General features: G+C 44.8%; 1 protein-coding gene across 3 annotated transcripts in view; it reads right to left on the bottom strand.

Annotated features, from left to right (window-relative positions):
* Window positions 1–15,502, bottom strand: part of FSD1L (fibronectin type III and SPRY domain containing 1 like) — a 182,193-nt gene that overhangs the window by 134,745 nt on the left and 31,946 nt on the right. For all 3 annotated transcript variants that reach the window (XM_029604686.1, XM_029604677.1, XM_029604695.1), the window contains exon 2: window positions 3,475–3,570. In XM_029604686.1, coding sequence (XP_029460546.1) covers window positions 3,475–3,570 — 96 coding nt within the window. The remainder of the gene's footprint in view (window positions 1–3,474; window positions 3,571–15,502) is intronic.

Raw genomic sequence — 15,502 nt, 5'->3', positions numbered from 1 at the left:
AATACTGGAGGTCGCACGGACCTTGTTTCCCCCGCACTCCAGACCCTTGTGCACCAGTGACATTAGGGTGTCTTGCTGCTGTTGAGGCAGCTGTTCAGTCACCTCCAGCACTTGCTTTCAGAGGTTCCATTAGTATTGGCTCATGTAGAGCTGGCAGGCAGCAATGTGGGTAATAAGCATGGTGCCTTGGAACACCATCCTCCCAAGAGCGTCCATCGCTCTGTGGTCCTTCCCTGGGAGCGCTGAGGAATCAGTTCAAGAGTGCTTGGCCCTCAAGAGCGGATTCAACCACCGACAGGTGAGGTAGCTGACGCTTATCAAATCCGGTAGTCTTCTGAATGAGATAAACACCATCTACCTTCTTATTAATGGGAGACATTAATACTCAGCGGCAACTCTAAGGATCTCGTGTACTGGGACTGCCACTATCTCCTTAGGAGGCTCCACAAACTGAAGGATCTCAAGTATTTTGTGCCTGGCATCCTCCTTTGTCAAAAGCTGGAATGGGATGGCCTTACCTCCACCATCACCCTTACAAACCATGCAAATGTTAAGTTCTCAGGTGAAGACACTTCCTTTGTTCATCTGGAGGAGAAGAGTGACAGGAGACCATTCAAGTCCTTGGAGGAGGACTCAGTTTGATCATTCCCCCCAAAGGTCATAGGGACCCTCATCACTGTATACCACAGGAGATGGCACCCTAGGTGCTCTGCCTATGTCCAGTGGAACTGGCTGGGGGACTACAGGCCTCGGCGTCTCCGCCAGCCTCAGTGGAGCTTCCTTGGAGGAGGAACTAGCGACGACCACCATATCAATAGGGGGAGGCCTCTGTGCCTTGCCAGGCACCAGTGACTTCCCAGGAACAAACGCCAGCTAGGTCGGTAACACAGCTTCTTCAAAAGCGGTATGAGGACAGGCGGCACCAGCTCTGGTGCTGTCAGTGTCTCAGGACCAAAGCCCTGCAGCGCCCGCTCCACCGCCAGCTGGACTCTTCGCTCCAGCTCCTCCTCGAATGTTGCCGATGCCAACAACGACTGGGAGGAAGGAGAGATGACCAGGTGTTCCTCGGACCCATGGGCGGGGAAATCAGCAACCAACACCAGGACTGGTGTAGACTGTCTTGGATCCTGTGCCTCAATGGAGGATAGGCACTCATCATGGAGTCGCTTCGGGGGCATCACAGCAAAAGCCAGTACATATCCACATGCCCGGCACCGTGCATCGACCCCCAAATTGGATAACAGGTTTGCTCAGTCAGGCCCAAAAAAATGCTCCACTAGGGAAATAGTAGAAAACTGTTGCCCTAGGAGTGAGGCTGTAAGCCAAAACCTGGGAGCAGAGAATCCTATTGCGCAAATCCAGAACATGCTACCATCTGCTGGAAACAGAATACTGACATTTGCCTACAATGCGCCATCCTATATTCCAGTGATGCCAATGGAAAAGGTGTGTCCTTTGTCTCCATCTGCTTGTAGGTGGCAGAAACCCACATGACTAGTTTATCAATGTAAGGAACCAGATTGTATTATAAGGAAAAATATCTGTTCTGACCTTAAAAGTCACAGGCACATCAGGAAACTCAAGACCTCATCAGCAAAATGACTTAGCACCGAGGCAAATCCATATGCACGAGCAGTGACATTACATGATTCATGCTCATTCTGCATAGCACCAAATCTCCAGCGTTAGCTACTCACCAGAACAGTGACCTCCAAGCCATGTTCATGCCCTACAACTACCCAGACAACCAGGATGTACTTGGTTTGTTTCTGCAAATATAGAGCAGTTCCCACCAGACGCAAACACTGCTCACAAAATTAAGACAGAGAAGCCAACACTGAACTCTAATGCCAAAAGCAGAGCGATGCTTCCAAACATAGCACAGGAATCTGACAATGGCACACGCTGCACGGCAGTCCTGCACCCAGAACAGAAAGCAGAGTGTGGCTCACCAAGAACGAGGATTTTTTTTCCTTCCCCCCCTCCCCAAAGTCTAAATCTAAGACTTATTTGAAATTGGAACTCACTAAACAGAGCATCTCACACTTTTGGTTATCTGGGGCTGTGGTTTGGTGCTTTCATCAGAGTTCAATGGTATGAAATGCCTCTGGTGAATGGAAAACCAAATCACAGTCTGTAACACTGCTTATCATAATAGTATATTTGCAATCCCACCAGCATGACATCACAGATCACTGTTGAGGAGGGGGTGGGAAAACCCAGTGAAGATGTCTAATCAACAGTCACAACAAGTACAGCAATTCTGTTTGTTTCCTATTTGCAAACTTGTGGGCATATGTACAGGCGCCTCCTACTGCCATACTAACAACAACTTGAGATTTAGAAATAGTGCCTCGCATACAAAACAGAACTTAAGAGCACTATACCACCACAACAGTGCTTAGTACTTGATTCTAGCTGGATGAAAAGGAGACAGCCAGGGATAAGATGACCTGACTACAGTCACAAACAGGCCAATACAGTACAGTGCACTCCGACGGAGCGCACTGTTAACCTGCCCTTGGACGCGCATTTTCCCTTACCCCTTATTCAGTAAGGGGCAGAAAACGCGCGTCCAACCCGCGGCACCTAATAGCGCCCTCAACATGCAAATGCATGTTGATGGCCCTATTAGGTATGCCCGCGCAATAAAGTAAAATGTGCAGACAAGCCGCACATTTTACTTTCAGAAATTAGCGCCTACTCAGGAGTAGGCGCTAGTTTCTGCCGGCACCGGGAAAGTGCACAGAAAAACAGTGAAAACTGCTTTTCTGTGCACCCTCCGACTTAATATTATAGCGATATTAAGTCGGAGGTCCTGAAGGGTGTAAAAAGTAAAAAAAAAAAAAAAGAAGAAAAAAAAGAAAAAACAAATTTTAAATGAGTCGGTGGCTGTCAGGCCAAAAACTGGACGCTCAATTTTGCCAGCATCCGGTTTCCGAGCCCGTGGCTGTCAGCGGGCTCGAGAACCAACGCCGGCAAAATTGAGCGTCGGCTGTCAAACCCGCTGACAGCCGCCGCTCCGGGTCAAAAGGAGGCGCTAGGGACGCGCTAGTGACCCTAGCGCCTCCTTTTGCCCGTTTCTACTGCACCATCTAATTTAAATACAGAATTGCGCGCACAGGCAAGTGGCCTGTGCGCTCGCCGGGAGAGCGGGCGTTCGTCCGCTCTCCCGCGGACTTTACTGAATCGGCCCGAATGTGTGGAAGAGGCAGTCAGAATTCAGAATCAGAGAATATCTGGGTTCCTTATCCTGAGTGCCAACATCTAAATGCCCTCCTTACCCCCCACCCCCCGGCCCAACGCACACACCATACCTCCCCTTTAACATACTAGTGGGGGTCAAGTAAGGAAGAAGGGCAAGGGAAGAGAAAATTGATATTTTGTATTACTTAATGACTGGATGTGAGCAGGACCATCAAAAACAAAAGAGAGTTAGTGATATACAGGAGGGAGAAAACGGGGCACACGTACCTGTACACCTTTTAATGTATGATTTAACATGTCAATGAAGTTCTGGATTTCATCATTCTTGTTTGCCAGGGTTGAAATGATCCTCTGCAAAGCTTCCTGAATGTGGCCAGAGAGAAAAACCAAAAAAAAAGAAATAACCAGTTAGCTGCACAGGTCCGTGCTAGTGAAAGCCTTCCCCCAGAAAGTGGTAGAAGCTCTTCGGTGCATCGGGTTCATAGTGCTACCCGCTCATGTGGTCAGATAGCAAAGATGGATTGTCCAACACAAATTAAACATCAAGGCATGATGGGGTTTAAGTGCCAGAGTGTAAACTGCACACAGCAAATCTCAGGCGCTAGGCCAAATCCATCAAACACTCTTAGGTGTGACCCAGCTAATTTACAGCAAAGGTTACAGACCAACTTACTGCAGCTACTAAGTGGAAGCAGCTTCAGCACCACTAACACCAACCTAGCAATGTGCACTGGTCTCAGCCATGCCCAAACTTCAAGGAGAGAAAAACAAAGTAGGCTGGGGCCCTTCAGGAGACGATATAATATTTATTACACAGCAGCTTAAGCTAAACACAACCAAGAACACTCAAGTTTCTTCCTGGCAAAGATCAAGCATTTATCTGTTTAGGTGTGGGCAAGCAGGCTTTCAGCATCAGAAGAGCTGCTCCATCATTTCTTGCCTACAGCACGAAGAGCGAGGTCCCCAGAAGCTGAGAAAAAGGAGTGGGGGGGTAGTGACAGGAGGCAACCATGCAGCCAGAAGCAATAGTCTCTGGCAAGAAACATGGAGAAAGATATTTTCATGGGACAAGGGCTGGAATGCACCAAGAGTTACAGCGGGGGTTAAGAGTCCCTAGAGAAATCCATGCGTGCAGCAAGTATACCGCTCACCTCATGAGCCAGATACGCCTCTACATCCATAAGGGAGCCAAAAGGAAACAGAGGTGGATACCACAGACACAGCCTAAGGGCAGCCAGGCCACAAGGGATGAAATGCTGAAGAAACTATTTTTATTAAGACAATATAAAATGTTAATACCACCTGGAAAAATACAAATGATGATGAAAAGGAACATTTAGATTTAGTTATTTTAAAGACAGACATATTTTGGGTAATAACATTGCTTTTTTATATTATGCACTGGGATTGTTCGTCGCACGTGTTAAACGTAATGAGATCATGACACAGCATTGCAGTACTTTTAAAAGCTGTTTTGCTTTCTTTGTAAAAATGGCATTCATGTGAGAGACTTTTGAAGATATCTCCTGAAGCAGATTTCTTTTTTGTTTTTAATCAAAAACATGGTTCCACGTCAGGACTGAAGACTTGTTTTTTTACCCAATAGACTCTAAAGATAAATTTATCTTAATTGCAATTTCTAAAATCTTACATTAGTTTTAACAGGACCGATGAGTAAAACGTTTGAAAAGGAAGTTGTCTTCTTTCATTCCTGTTATGAAGGTCCTTTAGTAATAATGGACTGTTTAATGTATGGTCTTTCAGGGTGGTAATTCAAGGTAAATTGTATATATACTTGGATTGGTCTTTTGGGAATATTACCCCCTTTATTAGCTTCATAGCTCTTTCTTGTTCCTTTTCCAAACATCTGGATATCCTTTTTGAGGATGGATTCCCAAAACTGGCAGACCTCATTTAGGGGCGGATTTTCAGAGCCCTGCTCGCCTAAATCTGCCCAAAACCGGGCTGATTTAGGCGAGCAGGGCCCTGCGCGCCGGTGAGCCTATTTTACATAGGCCTACCGGCGCGCGCAGAGCCCCGGGACTCGCGTAAGTCCCGGGGTTCTCCGAGGGGGGCGTGTCGGGGGCGGGCCCGGTCGTCGTGGCGTTTAGGGGGCGTGTCGGCAGCGTTTTGGGGGCGGGTACGGGGGCGTGGCTACGGCCCGGGGTGGTCCGGGGGCGTGGCCACGCCCTCCGTACCTGCCCCCAGGTCGCGTCCCTGCGCGCAACAGGCCCGCTGGCGCGCGGGGAATTACTTCTCCCTCCGGGAGGAGTAAATCCCCGGAGAAAGGTAAGGGGGGGGTGTAGACAGGGCCGGGCGGGTGGGTTAGGTAGAGGAAGGGAGGGGAAGGTGAGGGGAGGGCGTTAGAGGATTCCCTCCAAGGCCGCTCCGATTTCGGAGCGGCCTTGGAGGGAATGGGGGTAGGCTGCGAGGCTCGGCGCGCACCGGCTATACAGAATTCATAGCCTTGCGCGCGCCGATCCAGGATTTTAGTGGATACGCGCGGCTCCGCGCGTATCTACTAAAATCCAGCGTACTTTTGCTGGCGCCTGATGCGCCAGCAAAAGTACGCCTATTCGCGTTTTTTGAAAATCTACCCCTTAGAGTATGGGGGTTCAAATATCTTATATAGTGCTAGGACAATAGCCTCTTTCTTGGCTTTTATTCAATACACACAGGAGCCAACATTTCACTCCTCACTCCTGAGGATGGCTCCAGCTTATCATCTGGAACACTTAAGCATAATTACAGCTGTCTTCGCACTGAAGCACGCCAATCTTAGATTAAATACCATTGATGAAGGCAGCCAAATGTGTGGCCTGTGTTGGGTTTTTGTGATCAGAAGTGAGCTGCAGTGATTAAGATAAGTATCCAGTATAGTGTTATATTTATTATTATTTATAACTTTTATATACAGAGGTTCAATTAACAGAATTAATTATCACTTCGGTTTACATTACAACCAGCAAACGACAACAATGACAGTCTTTGTTATTTAGTCTTAAAGGTTTCAAAAAAACCTTTTTAGTACGGACTAAAAAGAGTAATAGAGACCGAGAAGATAGATGGTCTTTTTTTTATTATATTTTCATTTCTATCTACAGTTTTTTTCATTTATTTCTATTAACATATGCCAACATATGAACATGTTCATAGCTTTGACTACTGCTGCTGCTCTTATTTATTTTGAATTCTTATATACCGGCATTCTTGTATAATATACAAATCACACTCTTTGGCTCTGTATGCTCATTCCTCACCCCACCCCCACACCCCCAATTTGTGAGCCAAAACATCCAGTGAGCATGGGCTTCTCACTCCCATGCTTGCTTTCTCCACAAGCACAGGCTTCTCATTTCCATGCTCTCTCACATACACAGGCTTCTCACTTCCATTCTCACACACATGCCAGTCATCTCCCTGACCAGTCTCTGTCTTACATATATACACACACACCACCCTCTCTAACCAGTTTCTCTCAATCACACTCAAGCTCTCAATCAGTTACAAATGCTGGCTCTCTTCCTCCCCCCCCACCTCCCCCCCTTGAGCACAAATGGTAGCTGCAGCAATGTCTTCCTCCAGCCCCATGGCCCAAGAAAGAAGAGTCCCAATTAGCCATGGTGGGGGGGGACTGATGCTGCTCTCTCCCTTGCTGATTACCTGCTGCTTCTGATTTTGCTCCGGGCCAATGCTACTGCTTGGGGCCGCTGCTGCTCGATGCAGCATGACCTTTTCTTCTTCCTGCGTGTCCCACTGCACGTCACTTCCTCTTCCGGGCTGCGGGGGCAGGAAGAAGAAAAGGCCAGCTGCCACCAATACTGCTGCCGTTCCTATCTGGGCTTGAATGTGCTGATAGCCTGGGCGGCAACAGCAGCCGTAGAACATCTGTCTCTCGTTCGGTGGAGGAAAGGGAAGGAAGAGCAGTGGGAAACCGGGTAGCATGTGACACACCGGCTGAGAATCACTGATCTAAAGCAGTGATGGGGAGCCTTTTCAATGATGTGTCAATAACCGGAGCTTATTCTGAGCCACTATGCAAGGCTGACGAAATTCTATTAGTTATTCTACAGCTTCTCTCTCCTTTCCCTCTCTCCATCTCTAAACAGTAGCTAATCAATGACACATTGGGAAAGCTAACAGTAAAGAGATGCATTACTAGTGAAAAGAGCGACATAACATTACCTTTCTACAGGTCTCTAGTAAGACCTCACCTGAATAGGTTTGTTCCATTTTGGAGATCTCATCTACAAATGGACATTAGCAAGGTAGACTCAATTCACAGGAGGGCCAACAAGGTGGTGCATTGTCTGCACTACAGAAAGACAGCACTAAAGATGTACTCACTGGATTAAGGAAGAATAGAACACGAACATTCAAATATATAGCAGGCTTCAGTAAGGTACCAGATAGATAAATAAAAAGTTCATCCTCCTATAGGTAAGGTGGTTTGCAAACTTTAAAGATCTTGAGAGCTGTATTGGCAGAGCCTAGGCTTCTGGTATGGACACCCTTGCCGAACAAATCTCAAGAGGCGACAAAGTGAATCATGGCTCCCCTGAATTGGAATTTAAGTTACCAGCCTGTAACACATGCACATAAATATTAACTTAAAACTTCAAAATGGGAATAAACCAGAAGGGCCTAATGGATTTTACGGGGATCGTCAGTGATGTATAAAGAAATCAGAAAAGACACTGCTGCCTAACCTGTGACAGATAAGCTGAAGGATAAGGAGGTCACTATATGAAGCTAAAGGAAGGGAAGCTCTAGTTATATTTATAGACCACTTTCCTTAAACAAAAAAGTTTAAGCAAATACTTTAGGTTACTGGGAAAAAAAAACCCCAACTCCTTCCATAAAATCAGCAGCATTGCTGCATATTTACAATGAGAGTTTGGTGTAAGCAAAAGTGGCAACTTTACTGTCTAACTTTGGCAAACCTTTGGGAGGCAGGTTCTCAGGGAATATTTTAAAAGCTCTTATCGCGCTTTGCCAGGTTCTCTCAGCTGCAACAGGTACAGCACAGTCCATCTTCACAGTTCTAATGGGACTAATCAGGCATCCTAGACAGAACGAGCTGGAATGGTTTCAAGCAGCCATGCTACCAGTCTTAATCCAGCCCACTGCCCCCCAAAAAACTAGTTAAACGCTCAAGGCTATCCCATAGTGGAAAAGACCTAGAAGAGCCAGATTTAAACCTGAATTTTTGTAACCCACACTGATCAGGTTGTTTGGATGTTGCAGAATATAAATACATTTCCTTCTAACCTCTTTTCAGACTTTAAGAGTCAGACTAGTCCATGCTATTTTTAGTATTTCCATGGGGGTTTTTTTAGCCTTGCAGTGAATGAAGTTTGCTTTTTAGGGCCCATGGTTTCTTCTCTTGCAGCTATTTCTGCCTCTGCTGCAGGAATTACTTGGCATGTTGCAGGTATTTTTAAGCTCATAAGCTGGGCTTGAGACAGGCACAACTGACATCGCAAATCCTATTACCTCTGCCTGCTGCCTCTTTCCGGACACCTAAGAAGATCAATTAGGAAGAAAATGGATGTGTGCTCTTCCAAGAACACCACTACATCACCAAAACATGCGCTCAAAAACACCCAGCCTTCCTGAAAAAAATGTTTATCCCTTATCTGATTTGGTGGGAAAAATTAGATCCTTGGAAAACTAATTCCAACTGTTTATCCAATCACTCCTGACCAGAAGCTACTCTTACCCTGCATCTGACACGCTGCTCTCCGAAGTGCTCTCTCTTACGGACGGATACAGAAAAACGCGCGGGAGAGCCAGCGAGCGCCCGCTCTCCCGACGCGAGCACAGGCCACTCTTCTGGGCGAGCGATTCAGAAAGCCCAGGTATGTAAATTAGGGCCCGTGGTAAAAGGAGGCACTAGAAACCCTTTTTACTGGGGGAGCTGTACAGAAGCGACAGACATCTGTTCTTCACTTTCTTAAAAATATAGGCAAGGTGGAAGCAGGGTGAGGAACACTACAAAGCAGGATATGAATGCAGAGAGTAGCTACCAGCCTGCAGACTGTTTTGAATCTTACATCAGGTAAGAAAATCTTATCAAAAGACTGTTTTATTCCGCAGTTTCCCACGACTTCATATAACCGCTGTCCAAAAAAACATCCTGCTCACAGACAAGTACCTAGATCAGTGGTATTCCCCCTTCCAGTCCTTGAGAAACTGCAACCAGGTCAGGCGTTCAACATATCCCCAAATGAATATGCATGAAATATTTAATTTTATTCTAAAACATTTATTACCCGCCCTTCCTACATTCAGGGCGGGGTACAATCATATACGTTCACAATCAGTGTAAGAGACGGCAACAATAATATAAAAACAGGAATTTCATACATCATATCTCAGGGGCTAGGACATGCCTCTAGAGGTAGGAAACTGTTCCAGCATTCATATGCCTTCTTAAACAAATAGGTCTTTAAGGCTTTCAGAAATTTGGGCTATTTCTTATTTCCTTCGGGAGTGAATGCCAGAGGAGGGAGCCTGCTAGCGAGAAGGCACGTTCCGTGGTTTCGTCGAGGTGTGCTGCTTTAGGAGACAGGCTATCTAGTAAAGTTGGGCTGCAGGATTGAAGAGCTCTGGAGGGGGTATGGATTTTCATAGTTGCTACGAACCATGGCGAGTGTACATTGTTAATCAATGAGTGGATAATGGTTATTGAATGCAGGAAGAGACTGGAAGCCAGTGCAGAGATTACAAAATTGGAGTAATATGATCGTGAAAGGGGGGGGCGAGGCAGTGCGCACGCAAATCTCTCATATGCATATTCGTTAGGGATATCTTGAAACCCTGACCTGTTTGCGGCCCAGGATCAGGATTTTGGGAAAGGTAAAGATAGCCTGGAGTTCCCCCACAGCAGTCTTCTACATTTTGCCACATGGAGGCAGCCAAGGGACAGACAGATGGAAAATTAATACATTCCCAATGGCATTGTGAATCATAAATTTAACTAGTCAAGTTGTCTCCTGCAGTATCTCCCACTACCACTCAAGTTCATCCCATCCTCCATCCGCTGGCCAAGGTCACGGTATCTGCAGAGGAAGGAGATGTCATGGCTGGCTGTCCGCCATTTTGTCAGAGCCCATGTAAAATTAACTTGAAGAAGCAATTTCTCCTTCCTTCCTCAGTCTCCTATTTACAGTGGAATTAAATTGGACTTAAATGTCTGTGCTGCTGCTTTAAAGAGCTTTCTGCTATAGATAAGGCATCCACTTTGTACCCGCAGTAGCAGAGCAGTGATGTAAGTAGGCTCTTCACCAATACGGGGCATGGCAGAAGGGCGGTGCATGCTGACCTTGCTATTGGAGTGACTGGCCAAATTAGTGTCGCTCTCTCAAACTAACAGAAAACTTATCCTGCAAACCTGTATAGATTGGGCATTTTTTGCCTCTTGAACTGAACAATGGAGAGAGGGAGGAACCGGCAGGTTTTATGAAATATACTTCATTCTGATATTGTAACTAGCCAGTTGCCTGCATGGTATGGCATATCTTATACTGGTACTAGGCGTTTTTCCTTTCCCCTTTTTAAAGCTTGCATGCTATTTACAAAAAAAGAGAGTCCTAACAAGGAAACTGTGAATTTGAAAACTAGAATATTTTTAAGCATTTTTATTTAGTTTTAACCCTCTATCAGTTCCTTGTTTGGGGACTTTAATAAAATGTCTTCTGAAAATCCTTGGTCAGAAAGTAAGATACATAATGGGCAGGAATGCACGATTCAGCAGACCCATTACTGGTCAGAAATTACATTCCACTAGTCCAGGGGTGGCCAACTCCAGTCCTCAGGTACAAACAAGCCTGGCTTTCAGGATATCCACAATGAATATGTACGAGATCTGCATGCACTGCTTCCATTCTATGCAAATCTTTCTAAAGCACATACATGGTGGATATTCCAACAGCCTGACTGGCTAGGGGGTAACTCAAGGATAAGAATTGAAAACCTCTGACCTAGGGGGGAAAAAATTCCCAAGTTGTTGCAAATGAAGGCTCAGGGTGGTCTCGTTCTGGCAAGAATCAATTCCAATTAGCTGAATGCCTAAAGAAGCTGTGAAGCAGAGAAGGGGAAAAGGCACTGCTGTTACAAAGGACAATTTATGCTACTGGACTGTCTGCCAAGGCGTGTAATAAACATTACACACACCAAAAAAAAAATAACCCAAGCACTAACAGCAAGAGAAGCGACAAAACAGTAACTGCTTACATCCAGGAAGTACAGATGTTGTCCATGGGGTACACCAAGAAAGCCTTAACATGTTTCTCAGACAACTCCCCTTCCTCATGGAGTGTTAACACATGGCATCCTGCAAAAGGCATGGGAGGATCCATATCCAGATTGCCTCTATTTCAAAGCAGTGAGAAACTGTGAAAGAGGGGTGACCGGGCCTTGCAAGCCATGGGATTTAAAGTAAATCCTACAGAAAGCAGAAGCAGCTCTTCTAGGTTTCAGTTAGTGCGTCTTTGTAAAGCAGTTGATACCAGCATCTAGACCTCGGCATGTGAAATAGTTATGCCTGCTAAACAGACTGTTCCCTTCTCTATTTTGCATATTTAATGGGATGAAACAGTGTCCATTGCCTTCCGTACTGAGAAAAAAAAAAGCCCCACACCATAATATGTTTCTCAGCCTCCTTTAAAAATATTTGTTACTCGCTTGGATTGGTGAATCAAACTAGGTTCTTGGAAAATTCATACAACCAGTGCTTATCCAGTCACTCCTGACCAAAAGCTACTAAATCTTGCATGTATCAAGCAAAACATTAAGCCTTAGATCCTAGAAACACCAGAGTTACAAATGGATCAGTCAGGGTGGCTTCGATTCTCCCTCGCATTTCTTCAATTAATATATGGCTCTGCCATCTGCAAGGCCCAGAATTGCCATACAGAGCACACAGCTCAAGCACCACAACATCCACAATGTTCAATTTATACATAATTTAGTGCAGGCATTTGTATAGCTGCCTCCAAACACACATGGCAGTACAACCTCTCCTTGTGCAGGAAGAAAAATTCTAATTAGGTTAAAAGCTTTTCTTAAATGGCAATCTTGACATTTTAAAACCATGTCCATTCTGGTTCAGTGTAACCAGGTAGTTCTCAACCTGGAGGAACCAGACTCTGGGGAAAGGAGGACAAGGAGCAAGACAAAATCCCAGACCTGCAAGCTCTAATGGTGGAAGCAGGCTTAGACATTGTTGCTTTACAGAGATATTGTTCACGGAGTCTCATGATTGGGATACGTCCATTCTGGGCTATAATTTAAGGAATAGAGAGGACCGAAAAGGCGGCAGAGTTGCACTTTGTCAAAAACAACATCCAACTAACTGAAATGAAAGGGACGTGGGATAGGAAAAAAGCATTATAGGCTGTCCTAAAAAAGAAAAAAAAAAATGACGTGCTTTCATTTACATTGATGTGGTCTACAGGCTTCCAAATTCAGATAGAAGAGCTGGACAGAGATCTGGTCGAAGACATCAAAAAGGTGGGAAAGAAGAGAGGAGTGCTGCTCGTTGGAGTTTTTTTTTTCTATTTTATTTTTAATCTTTTATAATTACAAAGCAAGTCAACCAAACTCACTTACAGAGAAAACGAAATGCTTTTACACACAAAAAAAGAAACTTATAACCACATATTATATCCCATCATATGCAGTAAAAAGCATTACCCTTTTTAGAAATCTGAATAGAGGGACAGCATATAGGAAGATAATAATAAGACTAACAATTACAAATAAATGGCTTTACATAGATTAGTGACCATCATTCAATTTTGATCCTTGCTTAAGGCTTTAATCCGGGGGTAACAATTACCCTCCTTGCATTCAAAAAAGATTTTAATTGCTCGGGGTAGAAAAAATATAACATTCTTTTGATGATTTTACAACACACTTAGGGATACTTGAGAACATATGAGAAACCAAGAGCAATCACCTGAGATCTCATGGCAAGAAATGCCCGTCTATTATCCTGAGTTAAGGGGGCAAAATCCGGAAATGCACGAATCTTAGATCCCCTAAATTGGAGATCAACATTTTTAAAATATCTTTTCATTATCTCTGTTATATCTTTTTCAATTATAAATGATACTAACAGTGTAGCACACTCATAATATTCTGAAGCTGAATCCTCTAGAAACCTAGTCAGATTACCTTTATCTAAATCTATTTGCTGTTTTTCTCTGTTTCTAGCTGATATAGTAAAAAATACAATTTATTCACTGATGGTATTTCACCTTCTTTAAAATTTAACACCTCCTTGAAATACTTCATAAGGGTAACATAAGGTAATTCCCCAACCATTTTTGGAAAATTTAGAAATCTTAAATTCAAATGTCTCGAGTGGTTCTCTAGAAATTCCAATCTCTTAGATACAACATTTAAATCCTTTATAATTTTCGCATTACAGTCTTGTATTTTCCCCGTCTCAATTTCTACTTTTTCCAATCTCAGTTTCATCTCTTTTATCTGCGTGTCGAAAACCACCAAATTTTGTTCCACACCATCTAAATTGTCTTGAAAATCCCCAATTGATTTTACCAAGGCAGCCATTATATCCCAAATCGCCTCCAAAGTTATTTTGTCCGGCCTACCAGGCATTTGAAAACGGGGTCTAGAGACTGACTCACCCGTTCTCTGCACTGGAGATAGTCCCGCCAGCAAAACTTCCCTTCCAGGGTCAGTCAGCACTCCTTCAAGCCCCTCAGCCACCCTCTCCGTAGTCGGGGTGGACGCCGGGATCGCCGCGGTCAAACCTTCGGCTCACGTTGTCTCAGGGCCCGCTGAGAACTGCTCCGGGATGCTGGCACCTTCCGCCCTCTGACCTCCTCCTGACCGGGTCGCATCCACCGCATCACGGTCCTGCGACTCGGCTGTCGGGGGGGGCTCTTGGGAAGTGGAGTTATTTCGGGCTTGCGTGGATCCAGGAGAGAAAGAGTAACTTCTCCAGGTAGAGCCAATGCTTCCTCAGTGAACTCCACAGCGGAGTTTTCTCCTGTTTCGATGGCCCTTCCAGGTACATAAGATGTTAATTGTTGAGTGGCCATAACTTCCAAATCAGAAGGGAAGATTCGGAGTTTGCCTTTTCTTTTTGCGGGCATAGTTGAGAAAAGCTTAGCAGAAATCGGAGCTCAATGCTTACGTGTCTGGCTACGCTGCCATCTTGCCCCAACTGCTCGTTGGAGATTTTAATCTGCCAGATGTAGACTGGATTATCCCTTCTGCGAAATCTGCAAAAAGTAGAGATAATGGATGCCCTTCAAGGAGCTCTGCTCAAACAAATGGTATTGGAGTCCATGAGGGAGGGTGTGATATTCGACCTGATGCTGACAGATGGGGATAAATGTTTCTAATGCCTGAGTAGGTGCCCCTCTGAGCATACCGAAAATAAGATACGAGAAAGTTGCATGAAGACCTGAGTTTTGAATTTCAGAAACACGGACTTTGTCAAAATGGGGATGTTCCTGGAGGAAGAACTGGAAGACAATGGGCCAAATTAAAACAACCTATTAGAAAGGCAACAAACCTATATGTTACAAAAGCAAACAAAAGAAAGAAACTGATCTGGTTCTTAAAGGAGATGGCTGAAAAAATAAAGGCAAAAAGAACAGCATTTAGGAAGTATAAAGGATTCCAAAAAGAGGAACACAGGGAAGAATATCTGGTGAAACTGAGGAAGACGAAGAAATAAATCAGGAAAGCAAAAAAGGTCAAGTGGAAGAAATAATTGCCAAAGAGGTAAAAGCAAGGTGCCAAAACATTTTTCAGATATAGCAGAGAAAAAAAGGAAGGCCGAAGAGATATAGTGAAATAGAAAGGTGATGAGGAGCAATGTGTGGAGAATGACAACGACATAGCAGAAATATTAAACAAATACTTCAGTTCAATGTTCACTAAAGAATACTCTGGAGAAGGACCATTGCTCTGTTTGACAAGACCGTGGATGAGAGTGGAGTAGATTGTAACTCCTTTTACAGAAGAAAATATATGGAAAGAGCTAGGAAGCCTGAAAGCGAACAAGTTTGTGGGACCAAATGAGGTTGATCCCAGGATACTGAGGGCGCTCAGAGATACGCTGGTGGGCCCGCTGAAAGACCTGGAAATAGGCATGGTGCGCATGACTGGAGAAAAGCAGTGGTGTTCCCACTTCACAAGAGTGGCAGCAGAGAGGAGTCTGGAAACTACAGGCCGGTTAGCCTCACCTCAGTGGTGGGAAAAGTAATGGAAACTGCTGAAGGAAAGAACTATTTGAAATCTGGTGGATTGT

This window comes from Rhinatrema bivittatum, chromosome 1 (genome assembly GCF_901001135.1).
Source record: "Rhinatrema bivittatum chromosome 1, aRhiBiv1.1, whole genome shotgun sequence".
Lineage (NCBI taxonomy): Eukaryota > Metazoa > Chordata > Amphibia > Gymnophiona > Rhinatrematidae > Rhinatrema > Rhinatrema bivittatum.
This window is presented reverse-complemented; position numbering and strand designations above follow the sequence as displayed.